The sequence below is a fragment of the Sus scrofa genome, chromosome 10 (genome assembly GCF_054392235.1).
Source record: "Sus scrofa isolate SSC_HxYL_T2T_F1_AM1 chromosome 10, Sscrofa_HxYL_maternal_Yorkshire_Landrace_v2.0, whole genome shotgun sequence".
Taxonomy (NCBI): Eukaryota; Metazoa; Chordata; class Mammalia; order Artiodactyla; family Suidae; genus Sus; species Sus scrofa.
Window position 1 is genome coordinate 23,077,400 of NC_139392.1, and position 21,383 is coordinate 23,098,782.

General features: G+C 42.9%; 1 protein-coding gene and 1 long non-coding RNA gene across 19 annotated transcripts in view; one reads left to right on the forward strand and one right to left on the reverse strand.

The window, feature by feature from the left end:
• LOC102165783 (uncharacterized) overlaps positions 1–10,486 on the forward strand; it is a 49,132-nt gene extending 38,646 nt beyond the window's left edge. The window contains exon 3 of the long non-coding RNA XR_014817537.1: positions 7,279–10,486. This is a non-coding gene — a long non-coding RNA (uncharacterized LOC102165783). The remainder of the gene's footprint in view (positions 1–7,278) is intronic.
• DENND1B (DENN domain containing 1B) overlaps positions 7,917–21,383 on the reverse strand; it is a 326,057-nt gene continuing 312,590 nt past the window's right edge. For all 18 annotated transcript variants that reach the window (XM_084979381.1, XM_084979374.1, XM_084979370.1 and 15 more), the window contains 3 exons: positions 16,671–16,750; positions 15,258–15,474; positions 7,917–13,830 (listed from right to left, as the gene is read on the reverse strand). In XM_084979381.1, coding sequence (XP_084835507.1) covers positions 13,315–13,830; positions 15,258–15,474; positions 16,671–16,750 — 813 coding nt within the window. In that variant the 3' untranslated portion in view covers positions 7,917–13,314. The remainder of the gene's footprint in view (positions 13,831–15,257; positions 15,475–16,670; positions 16,751–21,383) is intronic.

The following is a 21,383-nucleotide window of genomic DNA, read 5'->3' on the forward strand; positions in this document are numbered from 1 at the left end:
AGAAAGACGTGGCACAATATATTTAAAATGATGAAAACATCTACAACTAATAATACTCTACCCAGCAGGCTATAATTCAGACTTGAAGGACAGATCAAATACTTTACAGGCAAGCAAAAGCTAAGAGTTCAACACAAAATAGCTTTACTAGAAATGTAAAAGGGATTTCTGTGAGCAGCAAAGAAAATGTCACAACTAGAAATATAAAATTAGGAAAGGGCAAATATACAGTAGAGGTAGTAGTTGAACCACTTATAAAGCTAGTAGGAAAGTTAAAAGACAAAAGTAGTAACCATCTATATCCACAATAAGTATCTAATGGATTCAAACAAAATAGATGAAAAATATATCAAAATATTAAACATGATTGGGGGATTAAGAATGCAGGGTTGTAAACTTAAGGGATCAGCAAGTTAAAATAATCACATATATATGTAGATTGCTATATATAAACCTCATGGTAACCATAAATCAAAAATTTTAATAGCTATCCACACACAAAGAGAGTGAAATCCAATAATTACAGTAAAAAAAAATAGCCATCAAATCTCAAGGGACGAGTGCAAAAGTAGAAAAAAGGAATAAAAATTTTACAAAAACAACCCCAAATCAATTTTTAAAATGTCAGTACATAGACACCTATCAATAATTACTTTAAATGTCAGTGGACCAAATGCTCCACTCAAAAGACTCAGAGTGGCCAAATGGATACAAAAGCAAAACCAATATTACGCTACCTATGAAAGACTCCCTTCAGATCTAAAGACATACACAGACTAAAGGTGAGGGAAGGGGGAAAATATACCTTGCAAATGGAAATGAAAAGAAAGCCAAGGTAGCAATATTTATATCAGACAAAATAGACTTTAAATCAAATATTTTCACAAGACAAAGAATGTTACATAGTGATAAAAGAATACAACAAGAAGATATAAAAATTGTAAGTACATATGAATCCAGCATAGGAGCACCTCAGCTTATAAAGCAAATATGAAGGGAGTAATTGAACATAGCACAATATTAATAGGAGACTTTAATGCCAGACTTACATCAATGGACTGAACATCTAGACAGAAAATCAGTCAGGAAATACTGGTGTGAAAAGATACATCAAATCAGATGTCCTTAAGATATACATACAGGACATTCCAACAAAAAGAGCAGGACATAATACACATTCCTTTCTAGTACATATGGTATATTTTCCAGGATAGATCATACACTAGGCCACAAAACAAGTCTCAGTATATTTAAGAAAATTGAAATCATATGAAGCTTTTTTCCCAACCACATTGCTCTGAAACTAGGAATCAACTACATGAAAAACACTGCAAAAATCAAAATCACATGGAAGCTAAACAGTGTCGTACAAAAACCCCAATGGTTCACTGAAGAATTCAAAGAGGAACTTTAAAAAGTTTTTAAATACCTGTAGGCAAATGAAAAATTAAAACACAATCCAAAATCTATGGGATAGAAACAAAAGCAGTTCTAAGAAGAAAGTTTATAGCTATATAAGCTTACTTAGGAAACTAGAAAAATCTCAAAATAATCTAGCCTTATATCTAAGGCAACTAGGAAAAAAATCCCAAAATTAGTAGAATGAAATAGTAAATGTTAGCTGGAAATAAGTGAACTAGAGACTTGAAAACAATAGAAAAGACCAATGAAACTAAGAGCTGGTTCTTTGAAAAGACAAACAAAATTGATAAATCTTTAGCTAAATTCTTCAAGAAATAGAGAGGACCTCACCCCCTTAATAATTTCAGAAATGAAAAGAGTGAAGTTACAATGGACAGTATAGAAATAAAAGGGATCATAAGAGATTGTACAATTATTGGCCAATAAAATGGACAATCTAGGAGAAATGGACAAATTTCTAGAAATGTACAACCTTCCAAGAATGAAGCAGGAAGGAACAGAAGTGTGAATAAACCAAGTACCAGTGATAAAATTGAGCAATTAAAAAAAACTAACAAAAGTCTGGGAACAGAAGGCTGCTTCTCAAACTATTCCAAAAAAGTTGCAGAGGAAGGAAAGTTTCTAAACTTATTCTAAAGGCTAGCATCACCATTATACTAAAAACAAAGACATACAAAATAGAAAATTATAGGCCAGTATCACTGGTGAACATAGATGCAAAAGTCCTCAACAAAATATTAGCAAGCCAAATCCAACAATACATTAAAAAGATCATATACCATGATCATGTGGGATTTCTTCCAGAGATGCAAGGATGGTTCAATATCTGAAAAATAAATGTAACACACTACATTGACAAATAGAAGAATAAAAGTCATATGCTCATCTCAATAGATGCAGAAAATGCTCTTGACAAAATTCAACATCTATGTATGATTTTAAAAATCCACAAAATTGGTATAGGGGAACATAACATACTAAAGAGTATATTAAATGACCATAATACAGCCCATAACTAACATCCTGCTCAGTATGAAAAGCTGAAAGCTTTTCTTCTAGAATCAGGAATAAGACAAGGATGCTCACTCTCATCACATTTATTCAACATAAACTCAGAAGTCCTAGCCACAGCAATAACACAAGATAAATGAAAGCCATCCAAATTGGAAGAAGTAAAACTGTGACTCTTTGCAGATGACATGATACTATATACATAAAACCCTAAAGAGTCCCCCCAAAACTATTAAGAACTAATAAATAGTAAAGTAGCAAGATACAAAATTACTATTTCAGAAATCTATCTAATAAGGAGCTAACATGCAAATAAACAACTCATACAACTCAGCAACAACAACAAAATGCCATTACACGATTATCACATGAAAAGAATGTGGCCAAATAATGTAGATAAGGTATAATAAAGATGTTTCAGGAAGTTAATTCATGAAAACATTAGGGTTAGGATTTCGTGATGTGTATGGCATGTTGCATCTTTTAAATTTGTTTTTCATCCTAAAGGAGTGTTCGCTTTTTAAATGAACAATACAAGTTGTATGCTTTCAAAGGAGTGAGTCAGAGGAGGGTAGCCTGAAATTTCAGTGTGGAAATCAAAGTAATTCATGTACATGAAAAGTTGTTCATTGTTTCCATTTGATTCCTAGCAGAGCAACTAGAAGGAATAGACACAAATTCAGTGTGTGTTTGAAAGACTAGGTTGAGGGAAGAGAGTAAACAAGTGAAGAGTCATAAAACAATGTTGGAACTGTGGCAATAGAAATTGTGTCAGGATACCTAGAATTGTTGCCTTATTTAACTCAGCGTATCCAGCAAAACTCCTTGCTTAGCCACTCTGTCTTCTTGAATTTTATCTTGTGAAAATAATGACAATTGATTCTTAGATCTTTAAATATGTTTATCATATAGTCAATTTCAAGTTGCTTTCATTTTGTCCTTCTCAAGGAGCAAAACGTCTTCATGTGATTTACTTTTTTTTTTTTTTGTCTTTTTTAGGGCTGAACCTGCAGTATATGGAAGTTCCCAGGCTAGGGGTCGAATCAGAGCTACAGCTGCCAGCCTACACCACAGCCATAGCAATGTGGGATCCAAGCCGAGTCTGCAACCTACACCACAGCTCACGGCAACGCCAGATCCTTAACCCACTAAGTGAGGCCAGGGATCGAACCCGCAACCTCATGGTTCCCAGTCGGATTTGTTAACCACTGCGCCACAATGGGAACTCCTGATTTACTTTTCTAAATCATCGTCAGTGCTTTCAACGACGGTCCTGTGTGCTTTGGCTTTCAAAGTGCATCTGCGAAATGGCTTTGCTTTACCGTGTAGGGCTCTCAGAGCTGCCCCTGTGTGGACTATGTTTTATGACAATTTCTTAGTTTGAGGGTTCTGTGCTGTGTGCAGCGTATACAGAATTTAGGTCCGTGGTAACATACCACAAAACCATATGAAGCAAATACTGAGATTTGATTTCTCATACAAACTTTTTTGGTTGTTTCTGACTTTATTTTCCTATTCAGATCCCACACAGACAGAAGAGTCCATTGGCAGTTCTCTGGGTCAGAGGGTAAAATTTTTCTGTTCCCAACTTATTAGATCCGGTATTTCTTTTAGAGTCCTGATACAGAAGTCTTAATTTCTCATGCACACCTCTTGTGAACCACAAGCTTCATCTATTGAATCCATAAGCGTATTAACCAGCTAGATTTTAGCTCATATGAACTATGCCCATATCTACTACCTACTACTTCATTAGCTTTAATGCACTGATTTGGCTTCATGATTCTTTTTCTTAACCTCAAGGCATTCCTTTCTGAGGTCCCAGTAAACATTTTCAATATTCTTAGTATGTTTTATTTAACACTCCTGTGAGCTGCTGAAGATGGCTAACACCTGGCCATCTGCCCCAGTGCAAGTCACGAGACTCATTCATTCTCACAAACAGAAACCATGATTTATTGGTGATTTTAGGAGTATGGTTGCAATGGAGTGGAAGAAAAAAAATTCAGTAAGCAGAACTGTTAACAGTTGTTATCAGCCTTCCTAAAAGTTTGCTGTAAATGGATTTTTTTTCTTTTTATGTCTGCATCTGAGGCATATCATGTGTATGGTCACCATGTCTTAAATACAATTATTATCGATGGGAAAGAATTGCTTACATTTATGTAGCAGAAAGTTTTTTAAAAGGACAAATTGCCAGCATCTACCAGTTGTCATTTGCCTAGAAATTCAAATGGTTTTCTAATGGTTTGTCAGTGAGCATGTACCCCGGGCAGGAAGCCTATAATATAAAACAACAGTTCTTCTTAGCATCTATTTCACAAATTGGGATTTTTGCCTAATGGGTTGTATCCAATTTGGACATTTATCAAATCTCAGAAAACTCAGCTCTTAATTAAAATTATTCTTTTAGTTTGTAATTTGGGGGAAATGGGGTGAAATATTAAATGGATACCATCAGTGTAATTTTTTTTTTGGCTGCACTTGTAGAATGCAGAAGTTCCCAGGCCAGGGACTGAACCTGTGCCATAGCTGCAGCCATGCTGGATCCTTAACCCTCTGAGCCATGAGGGAACTTCCACCATCAGTGTACTTTGATACTCCAAATCGAGTCCTCATATTAGAAATTGGAGTTATAAAAAGTAATTTGTAAAATTGAAATACATTGCTTTAATGGTTAAATGGTATTACTACAAAACACCATCAATATAAAACAATTTCCATTTTAAAAGTAGGCCTGATTTTAAAGTAACAAAACTGGAGTTCCCATCATGGCGCCGTGGAAACGAATCAGACTTAGCATCCAAAAGGACCTGGGTTCGATCCCTGGCCTCGCTCAGTGGGTTAAGGATCCGGCGTTGCCGTGAGCTGTGGTGTAGGTTGCAGATGCAGCTCGGATCCCCCACTTGCTGTGGCTGTGGTGTAGGCCAGTGGCTACAGCTCCACTTCACCCCCTAGCCTGAGAACCTCCATATGCCACAGGTGCGGCCCTAAAAAGACAGAAAGAAAAATAAGTAAATAGAAAAATAACTGAAAAGTAAGGATTCTGACTTGAATGTTGGCTCCTGGACATGAGCAAAATTTTCAGAGCGATAGATAAACATCTATGGGGATTCTGAAAAGGATGTCAAGTGCCCTTGAAAGCTTTATATGTCAATACCCTTGGGTCCACAATAAAAAAACTGCATCATGCCTTTCCTTTCCCTCCACATCGCTAAGGCCCTGGGTCTTCCCTTAGTTACCATGCGCGATGGGTGCGGCCCCCCATCTGCCCCCATCTGCTCACCAACACATGTAAAAAAACTAAGAGGAAGGAAGGGGTGAAAAGAGAGAAACGATACCGCAGAGAACACCTGTATACATGACCAAGATTAGTGGAGAGTGAATTAACTGAGTTGGGGGGCATGGGGGCGCCGGGGGCGGGGGGGGGGGGCAAAACAGAAGAGAATCCAAGCGTTAATACCGTCTCCCAAGAAGAACTGCAGAGCAGGCAGTTCTGCACTCAAAATTAAAACCTTGCCTAGTGCCTTTTGTTTGATACTTAATGGAGAGAATGTGGCTTAGGCGTGCTATTTAATGGTTACCCTGCGGTTCTGCCTGAAGGCAGGGAGCTGAAGCCACTGTCAGGTTCCTGTCCCACCCTGGCCACTTGTTGCTGAGTTGCTAAGGGTGTCACTGATGTCTTTTGTCCCTCAATTGCTCAGGTCTACACAGGACTAATTACAGCACCGTCTGCGGAACCTCTAGGAGCACGGTCCAGGCTTGTTTATTCCTTGTTTTTGAAGCGGTAGAGCTGAGTCTAATGGAAAGCTAGGTTTGGGAGCTGCTGGATCAGATAAAATCTAAGATTTTAATAGGTTTATACTCCACAAACACCCCTCAGTTCAAATGAAGTGGGATACTTAGGCATGTTTTCTGTGCCTCAAATTGGTCCTCTTTTGGGGCCCTCAGGGGGTTGGTTCCAGGACAAACCCCCACCCTGATACCTAAATCCAAGGATGCTCAAGTCCCTCATATAAAATGACGGATGTAGTACTGGAGTTCCTGATGCGGTGCAGTCGGTTAAGGACCCGGTGTTGTCTCTTCAGGGACTCAAGTTGCTGCTGAGGTCCAAGTTTGATATCTGGCCCGACACCGTGGGTTAAAGCATCTGGCATTGCTGTAGCAGGGGTGTAGGTCCCAGCTGCAGCTCGGATTTGATCCCTGGCCCAGGAACTTTCATGAGCCATGGGTGTGGCAAAAAAAAAATAAATATGTGGTTGTATTTCCACATGACCTGCATATATTCTCCCATGTATTTTAAACAACCTCTAGATTTCTTGTAATACCTAATGCAATGTAAGTGCTATATAAATCATTGTAAAATATAGTGTAAATGTTATATAAGTAATTGCTAGCAGGGAGTAAATTCAAGTTTTGTTTTTTTGGAAGTGTCTGGAATTAAGGTTTTTTTTTTTTTTCCATCTGGGTTGGTTGGATCTGCGGTTATAGCCACATGGATACAGAGGGCTGACTGCATATGGCAGCTGCAATGCACCCAAAAAGTTTCTCAATATTACTAATTCATCCTAAGGGTAGACACGTCTACTTTAAATAGAAGCGAAGCTTCAGGGAAATGAGGTAAGAGGACTAAGCCAATGGCAGAACTTGGGGAAGGCTTTAATTGACCTGGAAACTTCCCCAGACACTAACTTTTATGCTGTTAATACTACATTTACCATAAATGTGTAAATTTTTGTGTGTCCTATAATTGATTGTTACTTCCAGGAGAGAAGATGTCAGACTCACTACAAAATAAGACTCTAAAAAGGGTGTATTGTCTTTCAATTTCATTTTTTTACACAGGGAAAGTCCACCTGGGCTTCTGTGTCTGCACGTGGAAAATGAAGCCGCGACGTCTTTCTCAGACACAGACACCGAGAGGCACCGAGCAGCCCCCCTGGGAAGGCGGCAGGCAGCGTCCAGAAGGGGTAGACGTGAGTTACCCTTAGGCTTCCAAGGACAGTACCTCTTCTCTTATGGTCAGACCTTGGCTTCCTCTATGGAAACAAGTTCAGCACAAGAGTCTCAGAAATTCTGCACCCACAGGCAACTGTGTGCTTATTTGGAAGTGATGCCTGCTCTGGGTGCAGCCTTTGGAGGCCTGGCAGGAACTTGGCCTCCCGAGGCGTATGGGAGCCGCTTCCGCACTTGACTTGGGGTCTGGCCGGCCCGGCTCCTGCAGGAAGGTCAGTGAACAGCTGTGTGGCTTGGCTGGTCCTGCTCTGCGGGCCTGTCCTTAGCAACACTCTGCCTGCCTCTTCTGTGGTTTCAAATTCTAATGAGCTTAGCTGACCAGACACCAAAGAATGGATGCTCCTCCAGCCTCAGTGCACACCACGCAGTTACCCGGCTCCGAGATGGAGACGCAGGGTCCCTGGGACGGTTCCCTTGGGGCACTGACAGGGAGAACGGACCGCAAAAGAAGAGTCACCACCAGGCCGTTTCGATTATGACCAATTTTATTTTAAACCTGCATTTCGGGCACTTTATGGTAATGCGTCGTCCATCCAATAGTTACTTTTGCATATATTTTTTTAAATTCCCCAAACAGTACTTTTCTACACAGTGTCCTCCCGATAGTAGTCAACGTGTGAGATGATTTTTCCTGTAGCCTCAAGGATGCACGACAGCAAAGCACATCTCAGTGCTGGGCAGGTGCGTACGGATGTCTGTCACCCCGTCTAGCAAAAAGCTCAAGGTTTTCAGTCCTTTCAAACAGTTATGCATTTAAAGCCAGAGAAATAAGCTTTGGAAAAGTTCAATTTTTAACCCCTATGTACCTTTTGCGTAAAAAAAAAAAAACTTTATGTGTTTTAAGCTACAGGCTTCATGCAGTTCATGCCTGTTGGCTGTTGTAGGCATTGCTGTATGTACTGAATCATGACAGATTCAAGAGATATCATTTTTGGTGTATGATGATTAAATAGTCCCCATGGAAACTGGACTGTTGGAGGGACACACCCGGAGCATTTAGGAGGCACAGAGCCCTGACCTCGTCCCATGCTGCACGTCGCGTCATCAGCCAGAGTGGGTCTGTCATGTCCTCGACAAGGCTCTTCTGAGACACGAAGTGACACAGAGACGAAGAGACTCAGAGGCTGAGCGTGTGGAAGAGGTAATCATTTGTGACTTGGCAATCTTTTAGGATAAAAGATTGTGTATTTTAAATCACTAAGTACGGTTTGAAAGAACAGAGCTTTCTGGACGGCAGGCATCGGGGAGAGCAGCCGTCCAGGAGTACCGTGCTTTGTTTTTTTTTTTTTTTGGTATGTTTGTGTCTTGCACCTAGAGCTACAGATTTTCCACAGTGCTTTTCTGCCTCATTCAAGTACAATAAAAAGTAGAAATCTATAGAAGCTCTAAGGTTAAACAAACTGTACACTATACAAAAATTAACTTAATTTACAGACAGAGTATTGGCAATGCCCTTTATAAATCTGAAGATTCATCACAGAGGATATTACAATCGACGTATGTGTTGTCATCACCATACAAATGCCATCTAGATTTACGTGGTACAGAACCAAGGAGCTGTTAAACGTACGCATGAAGAGTCAGCATTTTGCACTATCTACATTTCTTCTAAAGTAACAGTATTATCAATACTAGAGCTAAGGTTCAGGATTTTCTTATTGCATATTTATTGTTGCTGAGGCAGTTAGTTATGATACAATAATGCAATAGTCATAATTATTTTAAATAAACAAAAACATTTCTCTTGCCAACAGTATAAAGAATTTTTTCTAAAATCACATAGAACATTGCTACATATTGTTTTACACAAATACTGAAAAATATGACCTTAAGGCACCTGCTAGAGCAGCAGATGTGCAGATTTATATGAACTAAATTATGCAAGAAAAATATTGCACAAATCCTATCATTTTCAAAATAAAATGTTTCTTCCTAAATGCACCTAATTTCCTATCTTGACCAAATCAAACTGTGAACTGATTTGCTCAGAACAACTCTGCCTCTTAAACTTTAAGAAACAGAATACAGATTCTCCGGGCTTGACACAGGAAAGACGTCAATACTGAGAGTTGGTAAAAACCAGTTCCTACGTGAAGAAGTGCTTTGGAGGCATTGGGTTTGGTATTCATTTTACATTCTTAAATTTATATTCTGATCGACCAATACCTACCCAGAATCAGGATCGTTTATGCTAAAAACAAAATGGAATTCACATTAGAAAATTTATTTGTGAAAAGAAATCTTTTCCTGAAAATCCAGATTTTCTAGAAAAGACGGAAGATCTACTCATGATGAGACTCGTCACAGCTTTGTCCTTTTGCTCCGCAGTCTACTTCTTCACCTTATTTCAGAAAACTTCTTTCCTAGCATTCCTGGGTCCTTTTTATTAGGATATGAACACAGAATCCTAAGCACAGCACGGGCACTTACAGTTTTAGTTTAAGTGTGTGTGGGGGTGTTTCTAGAGAATGCTGTTTCCAAGACGAAGATGGTGCAACGAGACCGCCTCAGCAGGCATCCGCGTGCTGGGTTACCGCGGAAGGGAGAGAGGTGGCCCTAGCAGTTCCCGGGAGCATCGTTCCCGCTCGGAGCCTTGCTGCCTGCAAGAGGGGACCTGGGTGATGACAAAAGCCAGAGGAACAAGAACACGCAGCTCTAAGAGTCTCTGCATCTGTCCTGTAGAGGCAGGTCATCTCGGCTAGCAGCATTCCCGTACTTCGTACCATCGAGAGAAGAGGCGGTTAGTGAAATTAGAGGCGGTACAATGGTTCTGCACTTAGAGCATGTTTTAGATCAAGCAGCTTTTAAAAGATCTTTTCTGGTGATCAAATTGGGACTGAATAACTTCAAAGCAGAATACGTTATTATTAGCAGAGATGGGCGGTTCCTTTGCCTTGTAATTAGTTCTTCGGAACGGGAACTAGGTCAATTCGTTTATTCTCCCACATCCGCAGTTACTGGATCTTGCATGTAACTGGCACAAAGAGTCAATAAATGTTTCCTAAGTGAATGACTGATTTTTTAATCAGGAAAATAATCATGTTATATTTTGGTGCTTTTCTAAAATATGCTCAAGTAGGTAACCATGCAAATATATCACTTAACAATAAATACTCTCACTTAGCAAAACAGTAGCTCCTAATTCACATTTCTGTCCCCTGAAATGCCATGGATGCAGTAATGAGGGCAAGAGGCTAAAAGCTGGGGTGGGATAAAGCCTGGATACCAGAGCCGGAGGTCTGATGTGTTTATACAATTCTGTTTGTAGAACAGGGGTTGCTGCTTTAGGGGGAGGAGAAGAATTCAAACCACAGAGGCATTTACAAATACCTGGTTCGGTTAAAATAGCAAATATGAACATAGTAGGGAAATAAGGTAATACTTTTATTTCAGAACTCATCTTAATTTCACTTCATTTCCCTGTAGCCAACCTAACACTGGGAGTCTAGTTTAAGAGCAGACTTTGAATACTCAAAATACAAATGGTCTGAAATGGGAATACTTGCTACTAGTCTTTTGGATTCTCTTCAAGAATAACATGGAGAGTTTTTGCTTTTGTTTGGAGCGTGGGATGTAAGAGCTGATTTTGTAAGTTAAGGCACAAATCCGATTTAAGATCCGATTTAAGTGACACAAATGTCACTTGTCAGGGGATACATCCCTCACCACACACAGTAGTGCAGTCAGACATCTGGTGAAGTGACTGAAAGACAGAAAAAGAACTCCTGTTTCTGAGACCATGAAGCTTAGTGAGCAAATGGACTAAAACCCCCATTTTGCCTCTGTTACACTCACAACGGGCCCATTTTCCAGACTCTGGATTCTCAAGGGCAAAGTACCAACAATCACGTTAAAGGGTGGCTTTACATTCTTTTCAAAAATTAGGAATATTTGTCCAGCAGGTTAACAACCAGAATGACAGTTTTTCCTTCTCACGTGGGATGCCTTTCTAACATACTTCAACAAAATTACATGGAATTTCCTAATGAGTATATCAAGGCAAAATTTCAAAGACCCTTGAGTCTCAGCTTTGGCGTTAAAAAAAAATTTTTTTCCTTAATATGTACGGAGTCCATCCTTATAAAGAAAACAAGATTTGTCTTCATAAACAAAAAATGGGTTAATTGCCCAAATAAAACACATCCATTTAGATTTTGGAATGTACTTTTAAAAACTTGGTCATTTTCTTTAACTTACAAGACTGATCTAAGTAGCTATTTTTAAGCAATGATTTTAACATATCCCCTTCCAGGATTTTCTTTAACTGAAAATTAAATTCTGATTTCAGCAAATATTTGAGAGCAGAGTCTTGATGGGGGTTCTGGAATGCTTTCTCACCTAGCTTTCCTAAAACAAGAACTTAAAAATTGTGATTGGGGATTACAGAGTCTATGTATTGAACATACTAACAACAAATTAACCCAAACATCACTGTTTTTTTTTTTTTTTCCCTGATCATCCCTGACAATCTAGCCAATCGTGAGGCCACCAAATGCCCAATTGCTCCTCAGGTGACACTCAAAGTGGGACAGTGAATGGGAGAGAGAAGAGACAATCTCTGGGTGGCTGTGCGCAGGGACTTCCTTCCAAAGGCCACAGGGGACCGGGAGCGACCCCCACATGCTGCATCAGCCAGTGACCAAGGTCACACTAACATTCGCAGAGCGTGGGGACAGGAGACGGCACTTTTCCTCGGGCTCCCCTCCCCCTGCCATGATCCCATGCAGTCAGGAGAACATCAGGCAGACACCTCCACGGCCTCTGAGCAGCTGTCGGGGCAGCAGAGACGAAAGTCTGAGAACCGGTCACGGCAGAGGCTACCGTCACCCCCGGCGGGATCCCAGGACGGGGACAGGGCCTCAGGGAAAAACGGAGGAAAATGCACGCGGCTCGGTCCTGAGCAGAAGGAGCAACAGCGGGGCCGAGGGCAGGCGGGGAGGGCTCTGGGCTTTGTCCACACAGCCTGCAAAGCGGAAACGCCCCAAAGAGAAAGCCAGCGACTGCGACAAGTAAAGATGAGGCGCTGCCACGCGTTCTGATGGTGGAGAATTAATTACTGCTGTGGAAAGAGCGAGAGGGGAACGCTTTTAATCGGGAGAGTTCACGTTGCATTTGGTTTTCTGGGGGTGACTCCTGTTAGGAAAGGCATTCGGAGAGACGGAGAAATTTAAAGTGTCATCTGTAAACAGCAGTCGTCGAGTTCACATTGTAATTTCAGCACTGCACTCCTCTCACTGAGCACAGGTCAGTGTGTACCTATGTATACTTTCTGCAAAACAAGGCTGCAGTGTCCACCAGAGCGCTTTTCAACTTGGAAAAAATGAATTTTGTCCTTGATTCAATGACTAGAAAAAGGCATTATTGCTCCGTAGAACACTTGTAACTCATCTTTCAAAACTGACATGTAATTCCATAAATTACCTAAGAATACTTATTAGAGGCTTAAGATTAAGGCAGTTAGTGGGTCAGCAGTTTCGGGGGAGTTCTGATGGGTTCTGCCATCCTGGCCGGTTCGGTTCGTGCTCAACCAGATGACTGGCAGCTACCGGTGATGTGCAAGGGTGTATACGCAGCCTTAGGTGAAATAAAATCAGTGGCATTAAGCACCAGTTACTGGGAAAATCAGATGTTCAACATACACTTTCAACACACATACAAACTAGTGCCTGATTTAAGAGCACAGTAGGAGAATTAGCTTTACTTTTAAAAATCAATGATCTAGGTACCACGAGTTGGGGGCGGGGGGGACAAATAACAGGTGGCCGGAAGAGTCGTCCTTCCTGCGAATGGCCGTTTAGGTTACGTGCGACCCCAGAGGGTCTCCACAGACGGCTGGATGCAAGCCACTGACTCCCGGTTGTTGATTTAAGCTTGGTTTCCCCGTGCTTTTCCTTCTGTCACGTCTGAGTCCTGGTGGAAGGCGGATGTTATGTGACACAAGGACACTACTTCCTGCAGCAGCCCAGAACCTTCTGAAGGCTCCTGGGCTTCTCTGCCCTCTTTCTCCCAAGGAACAAAAGTGGAGGGACGCCGCCCGAGGCTGGGCACCGGCAGGTCGTCCGAGGTCTGGCTTAGTATTTCCTTCCGCGCCGTCTGGGCCGCCTCGGGCGGGGCCAGCTGCACGTCCAGGCCTGCGGGAGGGACTGGCCGGTCCGGATCCGCGGGCCCGCTCCCATCACCGAGAGGCTTCTCGTTGTTCTCCTCCGTCAGGCTGAACAGAGACTCCCTCAAGGCGCCGGAGGACGCCCGCTTCCTGGGAGAGGGGGGCAGGTGCCGGCCGTGGACGGCGCTGTCATCCTGCCCCAGGTGCCACTCGGCCTGGTCGCCAGAAGCACCGCAGAGCAGGGCCAGGTTGTTCTCACTGGGCGCGCTGGGTTTATTCTGCAAAAGAAACGACGCGTTTAGAAAAAACTCAATCAAGTTAGAGCAACTTCAGCAGGACTTTCTCCATGTTGAAATGGAGAGGCTGGGGCTGGACGGCCCTCCCGAGGAGATGTGGCAGCAGCAGCCTGAACCCTCTGCCCCAACGGTACTGCAAGGCGGATGCCGGGTCCCACGTCCCTGCACGTGTGACCCGGAAAAGTCAAGCTAGACTGCAAGTACCGGTGAGGGTGTGGAGAAAGAGCGCTCACGCCCTGCTGGTGGGGTGTGACCTGGGGCAGCCGCTGCAGAGACGGGTGCAGAGGTGCTCCCATTGCCACCCGCTCCGGGTACGGAGCACAGAGAGAAAACAGCCTCCTGATGGGGTCGCTCGCCCCGCTCACCACGGGGACGCTGCGCGGAGGGCTCAGTGCCACTGATGACGGAGGGTAAGGAAATGAGGACACACAAACGTGCGTTGTGCGGCTTCTGAAGAGGAGGAAGCCTTGCCATGTGCCACAAGGCGGAGGGGTTGTACGCGCCACGGAGGGCGTTACGCTGGGTGAAATGAGCCAGATGCAGACGCACAGCTGCAGCGTGATCTCCCTTCCGGGCGGGGTCTGAAGCCGACTCGCGCCTAACAGGTGGGGGACCGACCACCGGAAGGGTGCCGAATTTGCTCTGCAAGCAGAGAAAGTTCTGGAACTCTGATGCACAGCACGGTGAGCAGACGCAGCAACACTGAGTCATGTGCATGAGGTCTGCCAAGAGGGGAGCTCTTGGGGGCTCTCACTTCCAAGAAAGAAGAAAAGGTAACCGTGGGAGGGGGTCACAAGCTGCGTTGTGACCTCTGACAACGTGTGTGAAAACATCCAGTTGTACACCTTAAATACATACAACTGTTGTCATTATACTGCAAAAAAGCTGGGAAAAGATTTGCAGAAAACCCACTGAAAAACACAGAAACTATGATATAGTCAATGCCAAGTTCTGGAATTATTATAATCAAAATAGAGTTGAAAATATTTCACTCTCATGTTTTTAAAGCATCTGGTTCAATTTGTTTAAAGTTTTGTTCATTTGTGAAGCAATACAATGAAACAGTATTTGAATTAATACATTAATTTTTTTTTTGAAGATCCGGAAAATACAAAAAAGAAAAGTGGGAACAATTCACATTTAGAAGTTCTCTAGAAAAGACAACTGTAAAATGAGGTTGTGGGAAGATATTACCGCTTGACGAGAGATTTCAGTTCCTGACAATAACCATCAGAACCGGCTCAGTACAAGGCAAGATGCTGGAATTCTGCTACCAGAAATAACTAATGATGAAGGTTTAGCCTCGTTTAGTAGCTGAGACACGTACGGATTAGAGGTCAAACGCTCCTACCACGAGGCCATGCCGCTGGGCAGCCACCGCGAGGGTAAGAAAGGTGAAGTCGGCTCACCGTGGGCTTGTAGTCGATGTCGTCCATCGATCTGAAGAAATCCAGGCTCTTGGCCGCGGCCAGCTTCCCCGGGTCCGAGCTGTGCGTGCTCAGCGTGTCTAGGATCTCTCCTAGCAAGTCCATCTCACCTGAGGAGGCAGTCTTCCCTCTCGTGTCCAGAGAGTCGTCGCTTCCATAAAAATAAGCAGAAGCTTCTTCCCCGTCTTCGGAAGACAACCTGAGGAGGAAGAGGGCCCACCAGTGGCTACCTGACCGCGTGTGCCACCACCTACCAGCAACCGCCCTCCAGCGGCTGTCAGCCCACGAGAGCCTTTAAACCCAGAGAGGCATTTCTGTACAAGGGCTGGTTCGTGGCCAAAGTCCTTAGAGTGATGCACCTACCATTCGGGTGCTGGAAATCCTGAGGATGTGAGTTAAGAAGGACACGCGGAGGTTTATGGTACCTTATCAGTCTGGCAGCACAGGCAGGGCTTGTCACACAGTCTGATTCTGTGCAATATGGCACATTAGCCTTAGAAATATCAGACTGGGAGAGTTCCCATCATGGCTCAGCGAAACAGATGAATCTGACTAGCATCCATGAGGACACAGGTTCAACTCCTAGCCCTGCTCAGTGGGTTAAGGATCTGGTGTTGCTGTGAGCTATGGTCTAGGTTGCAGACACGGCTTGGATCTGGTATTGATGTGGCTGTGGTGTAGGCCGGCAGCTGCAGCTCCTATTCAACCCCTAGCCTGGGAACCTCCGTATGCCACGGGTGCAGCCCTAAAAAGACCCCCCCCCCCCAAAAAAAAAAAAAAAGAATCATACTGAACACCTGGGAAGTTTGCTATGGTCCAAGGTCCCTTTCAGTATTTCCTTTTATCTGTTCAATTATTTTACAGAATGCATATTCCTTTACATATACAAAGATATACTTAATGCAGAAAAAAGAATGTCAATTTTGTCATCCCCAAGTATCTTAAATGTGTTTAAAAAGTTCAACGTATACCGTTATTTCCCTTATGTTAAAATTAATGCTTAACACTTTGCATTAATTTTTCCTCTTCTGATAGCGCCGTCGACTTAGGTCCCACCCCACACGTCTGATCTGTTTCAATGGACTGTCACCGCCGTTCCCCACATTTAACCCGCCCCTTTCAGTAGCAGGGGAGGAGTCTAACTTAGGGGGCTTCCGGTTTCCCTTTAACACTATCCCTTCTGCAGGCATCACTGCTTTTCAAGAACAAGATAAGTCAGGGGTGTCTTGCTTTCCTATCAGGACTTCACGGCCCTGTGAGACTCTCGGCAGGCACCGGATGTTGTGCTGGAGGACGCTGCCACGGAGCAGGTCTCATCTCCGAGATGCCTCCTGCGACCTAAAGACTCTGGCATTGAGCCACACCGCTTGACACAACACCCAGACTGCGACTCACTTGCTTGCTCTTTCCATGTCATCGTCGTCGTCATCACCCAGACCTCCATCCAGGCTCTTAAGAGGCCTTCTGACGTGTGGCTGGAGAGGAATCGACACCGTAGCATTAGTAGTTAATACATGTCTCTTTCATACATTAAAAAACAAAAAAACTTTGATTTGGTAAGGAATACTTTTAAAAGAAATATGCATCCGGGGCTTTTGAATATGACCCAACATGACAGGCGAGGCAGGAAGAAGGGGAGGATGTGATCAGGCGACATGTGTCACAATGCTTATTCCCACTTGAACCAATGAACAAAAACCAAGTCACGGGGATGAAAATGTACAGTTATCCACAATCTCCCAGGTTCTTGGTCCCTGATTTAGGAATATTTGACCTAAAATCAATCACTTCACTGTGCACCTCTCCCCCAGGTTTAATAATGATCAATATTTGCAACCTTTTCTTTTTTAAAAAAATGTTATGGTCGCACCTGAGGCATATGGAAGTTCTCAGATCAGGTACCGAATCTGAACCACAGCTGTAACCTATGCCTCAGTAATGCCAGATCCTTTAACCCACTGCGCTAGACCAGGGATTGAACCTGCGTCTCCACAGCTACCTGGGCTGCTGCAGTTGGGCTCTTAACCCACTGTGCCACAGCGGGAACTCTGCAGCCTTGTTTCTTTTATCCCCCACCCACACACTCCCTCACACCAAGTATTTTAAGACAGTGCTTCTCAATTAATACCCATCTAAGCTGCGTGGAGGTTAGTAAAAATGCAGGTCCTGCTCTCACGGAAGTTCAGAGTTTCTGCCTCTCTCACAAGCTCTCAGGTGAGGTTAGGGCTGCTGAATCTGGACGTCACAGACTGAATATTAAGGTTCTGAATCAAATCCTAGACAGCCCATCATGTCCCTTGTAACTACTTCATTGCGTGTCTTTAACAGCTAAAGATACGTTGTAGCGCAACCAAGACAGCGTGACCACACACAACACATTAATAACTACTCTTTAGTGTCTCATATTCCCTATTTCCCAGAATGTTTTACTCGGCTTGGACCAGAACTGTAACGAGGTTGGCACGTAAGTGGCCGGGAGGTCGCGTCTCAGAGGATGATGACCGCTGGCACCGTCCCCTGCTTTCACGCCGGTTGTGTCCTTTCAACAGGTGGTTCACCCTCGTTTCCTGAAGACTGGCAGTTACATCCAGAAGCTTGGTGAGCTTCAGCGTCTGGGTTTCTCCTCTGTTTTTGGCAAGAATGTCCCTGAGGTGTTGATCCGTGTTTCTTATCACATGAAGACACACACACGCGGTGTTTGGACGGCTCTGTGGTTCTCAGGTGGATTAATGGCCTCAGGCATGGGTGGCTGGTCCACCCATCATAAATTTTATCAGCTTTTCACTTGATGGTTTTAGCATCCTGTAATAACCACTGGCTACATCCATTATTCCAACAGGAGCTTCAAAATTATGCTCTTCAGAAGCATCTCCTTTGTATTTATTGGTTGGCATTCTATAAAGAACTGTCTTATTAACTATTTAGCTATCCCAGAGTTCCTGTCGTGGTGGCTCAGGGGTTAAGGAATCTGACTAGGAACCATGAGGTTGCGGGTTCGATCCCTGGCCTTGCTCAGTGCATTAAGCATCCGCCGTGGCCGTGAGCGTGGTGTAGGTTGCAGACGTGGCTTGGATCCTGCGTTGCTGTGGCTCTGGCCTAGGCTTGGCAACTACAGCTCTGGCTCTGATTAGACCCCTAGCCTGGGAACCTCCATATGCCGTGGGTGTGGCCATAGAAAAGGCAAAAAGACAAATAAAAAAACAAAAACTATTTAGCTATCCTGAAATGCAGTGTGTATGGGAAAAACAGGATAGCTCCTTGATTCTTTCCTTTTATTTAACCATTTTTAGAGCAATGAGCTCATGTCCTAACAGTCTCTAGAGGTAAGCCATGCGGGTTCCTAAAAAGTTATCATCGTTTGCATAGATTTGATGTGGCTCAACCCATGACAGTTACTACTCTTCCCAAGCTTCACTCTATCCCATCTTTGAAGTATACCATGATCGTGTCTTTGAAATAGTTCTTATTATCTTTTCAGGTGTATCCTGAAATACCTGCAGGCGAAATGACATGCTCTTGGATATTTACTTCAAATTAATCCAGTGGTGGGGAGTGACCATGGTAAGGCTGGCACGGAAATAAGACTGACCACAAGCTGACAATTGTTGAAGCTGTCCTCAAAGGTGCCTGGGAATTCTGAGAAGCGTCTCTTTACTTCTGCATGTTTGAATCACATCAACTGTTTATCCCACAAGAAAATAAAATAATTTTTAGTTTTTGTTACCTGTTCCCAAAAAAGCAGACCGAGATGCAGAGTAGAAAGACCTTGCATTTGCCTCGGCCACAAATGCATCTCATCTCACAAACACATAAAACTACAATGACACATGTGATGAGCCATCTGAGGACGACCTGAGGACCAGCAGAACGGCTCTTCTTCATCTAAGGAGACAGAGAACACACCCGTGGAGACAGGTGGGAGGGGCAGGGACAGGCTCACAAGGACCCATAAGCAAGAGGTCCTCCCCCAGGAGTGGGGGGATGGAGCCCCCACATGGGGGTGGTGGGGACCAGCACGGGGAGATAAGCCCCCTATCTGGTGCGGCTCACATCCAGGAGAGCTGGGGAGCTGTGGGGAACCAAGATTCCGCTTGTAAAGGGCTCACACACACACACACACACACACACACACTGAGTCCCAGGGCAGGTGCCGTGGTTGGAAAAGCACCTGGGTGGTACGTGAAGATTTACTAACTTCAGGGTGAGGGTCGAGGCGGCAGGGTCTGTTAGAACCTTCTTCAGGGGCCAGAGTGCCGGTGGGCACTGTTTTTTTATTATTATTCTCTTCCCAGCTGGCCCAGTGCTAGTGGTGCCCTTTCTGACACTCTCTCCATCTATCTCCCTGGCACCCGGAGGCCTGCCCATCCCAGTCCAGAAAGAAACAGAATATCAAACAAGATGAGCCCAAAGAGACCCAAACAAGACAAAGCAAAATTAAAATGTCAAAAGGTAAAGAGAGTATTTTAAAATCAGGAAAAAATACTATTTATATACAAGGAAACCTTCATACAGACCATCGGCACAGCAGAAAATGTGCAGGACGGAAGGAACAAGTATGATATCGTCAAAGTAACTGAAAGGAAAAAAACTTTAAAACCACGAATACTTTACCTGCTAAGGTTATCATTTAGAGTTAAAGTAGAAATAAAGTTTCCCAGACAAAAAGAAGCTAAAGAAGTTCATCACCATTGAACAGCCACACAAGAAATGTTAAAGGAACTTCCTTAAGTGGAAAAGGCCACAACTCGAAATAAGGAAATATATGACAAAAATCTCACTAGTAAAAGCAAACATAGTTAAACACAGTGAGTGGATCAGGCACTGACAAAACAGGAATGATGTTAAAAGAGGTAGTAAAATCAGCTGTTTCCTACAATAAGTAGGTAAGAGATACCCAAACATAGATATAAAATGTGCCAAAAATGTGTGTGCACGTGTGTGTGTGGGAGGGGGTAAAAATACAGCGTTTTAAGAATGTCTTTGAAGTTAAGTAACCAACAACTTAGACTGCTGTATACACAGGTTGTTACACCTGAAACTCAGAGGAACCACAAACCAAAAACCTATAATAGATAACACAAAAAATAAGAAGGGAAAAAAACCCAAACTTAACACTAAAGAAAACCATCAAGCCACAAGAGGAGAGACTAAGAGGAAGAAGGAACAATGAAGAACTACAAAAGCAACCACAAACCAATGAACAAAATGGCAAGTGCATACCTATCAATAATCACTTTAAACAGCCTAAATACTCCAATCAAAAGATACAGAATGGCTGAACTGATGCAAAAGCAAAACCCATACAATACGCAGCCTACTAGGGATTCACTCAAATGTGAAAACACACACAGACTCAAAGTGAGGGAATGCAAAGAGTTTCCACACAAATGGAAACAAAATCTGGGGTAACAACACTCATATCAGACAAAATAGACTCTGAAAGACTGCAGCAAAAGAAAGCACCCTGCATAATGATAAAGGGGTCAATCCAGGAAGGTGATCCAACGTTTGTAAATATATATGCACCCTACAAAGGAGCACCTAAACATATAGAACAATTATTAACAGATATAAAGGGAGAAACTGACAGTAATACAATAATGGTAGGAGACTTTAATACCTCACTTACAGCAATGGGTGTATCATCCAGACAGAAAATAAGGAAACACTGGCCTTAAACAACACATTACACCAGGTGGATACACATTTAAGAGCACATGGAACATAGAACATTCTCGGGAACAGATCACATATTAGGCCACAAAAAAAATTTCAATAAATTTAAGAGGACTGAAATCATATCAAGCATCTTTTTGACCACAACAGTATGAAACTAGAAATCAAGTATGACAAAAACTGGAAAAAACAAAATTCATCAAGACTAAACAATATGCTATTGAATAACCAATGGGTTAATGAGAAAAGAGAAAAAAGTTCCTTGAAACAAATGAAAGTGAAAAAACAACATTCCGAAATCAATGGGATGCAGAAAAAGCAGTTGTAAGAGGGAAGTTTGTAGCAACATAAACTTACCTCAAGGGAAAAAAAATCTCCTATGAACAATCTACACCTAAAGAAACTAGAAAAAGAATACATAAAGCCCTAAGT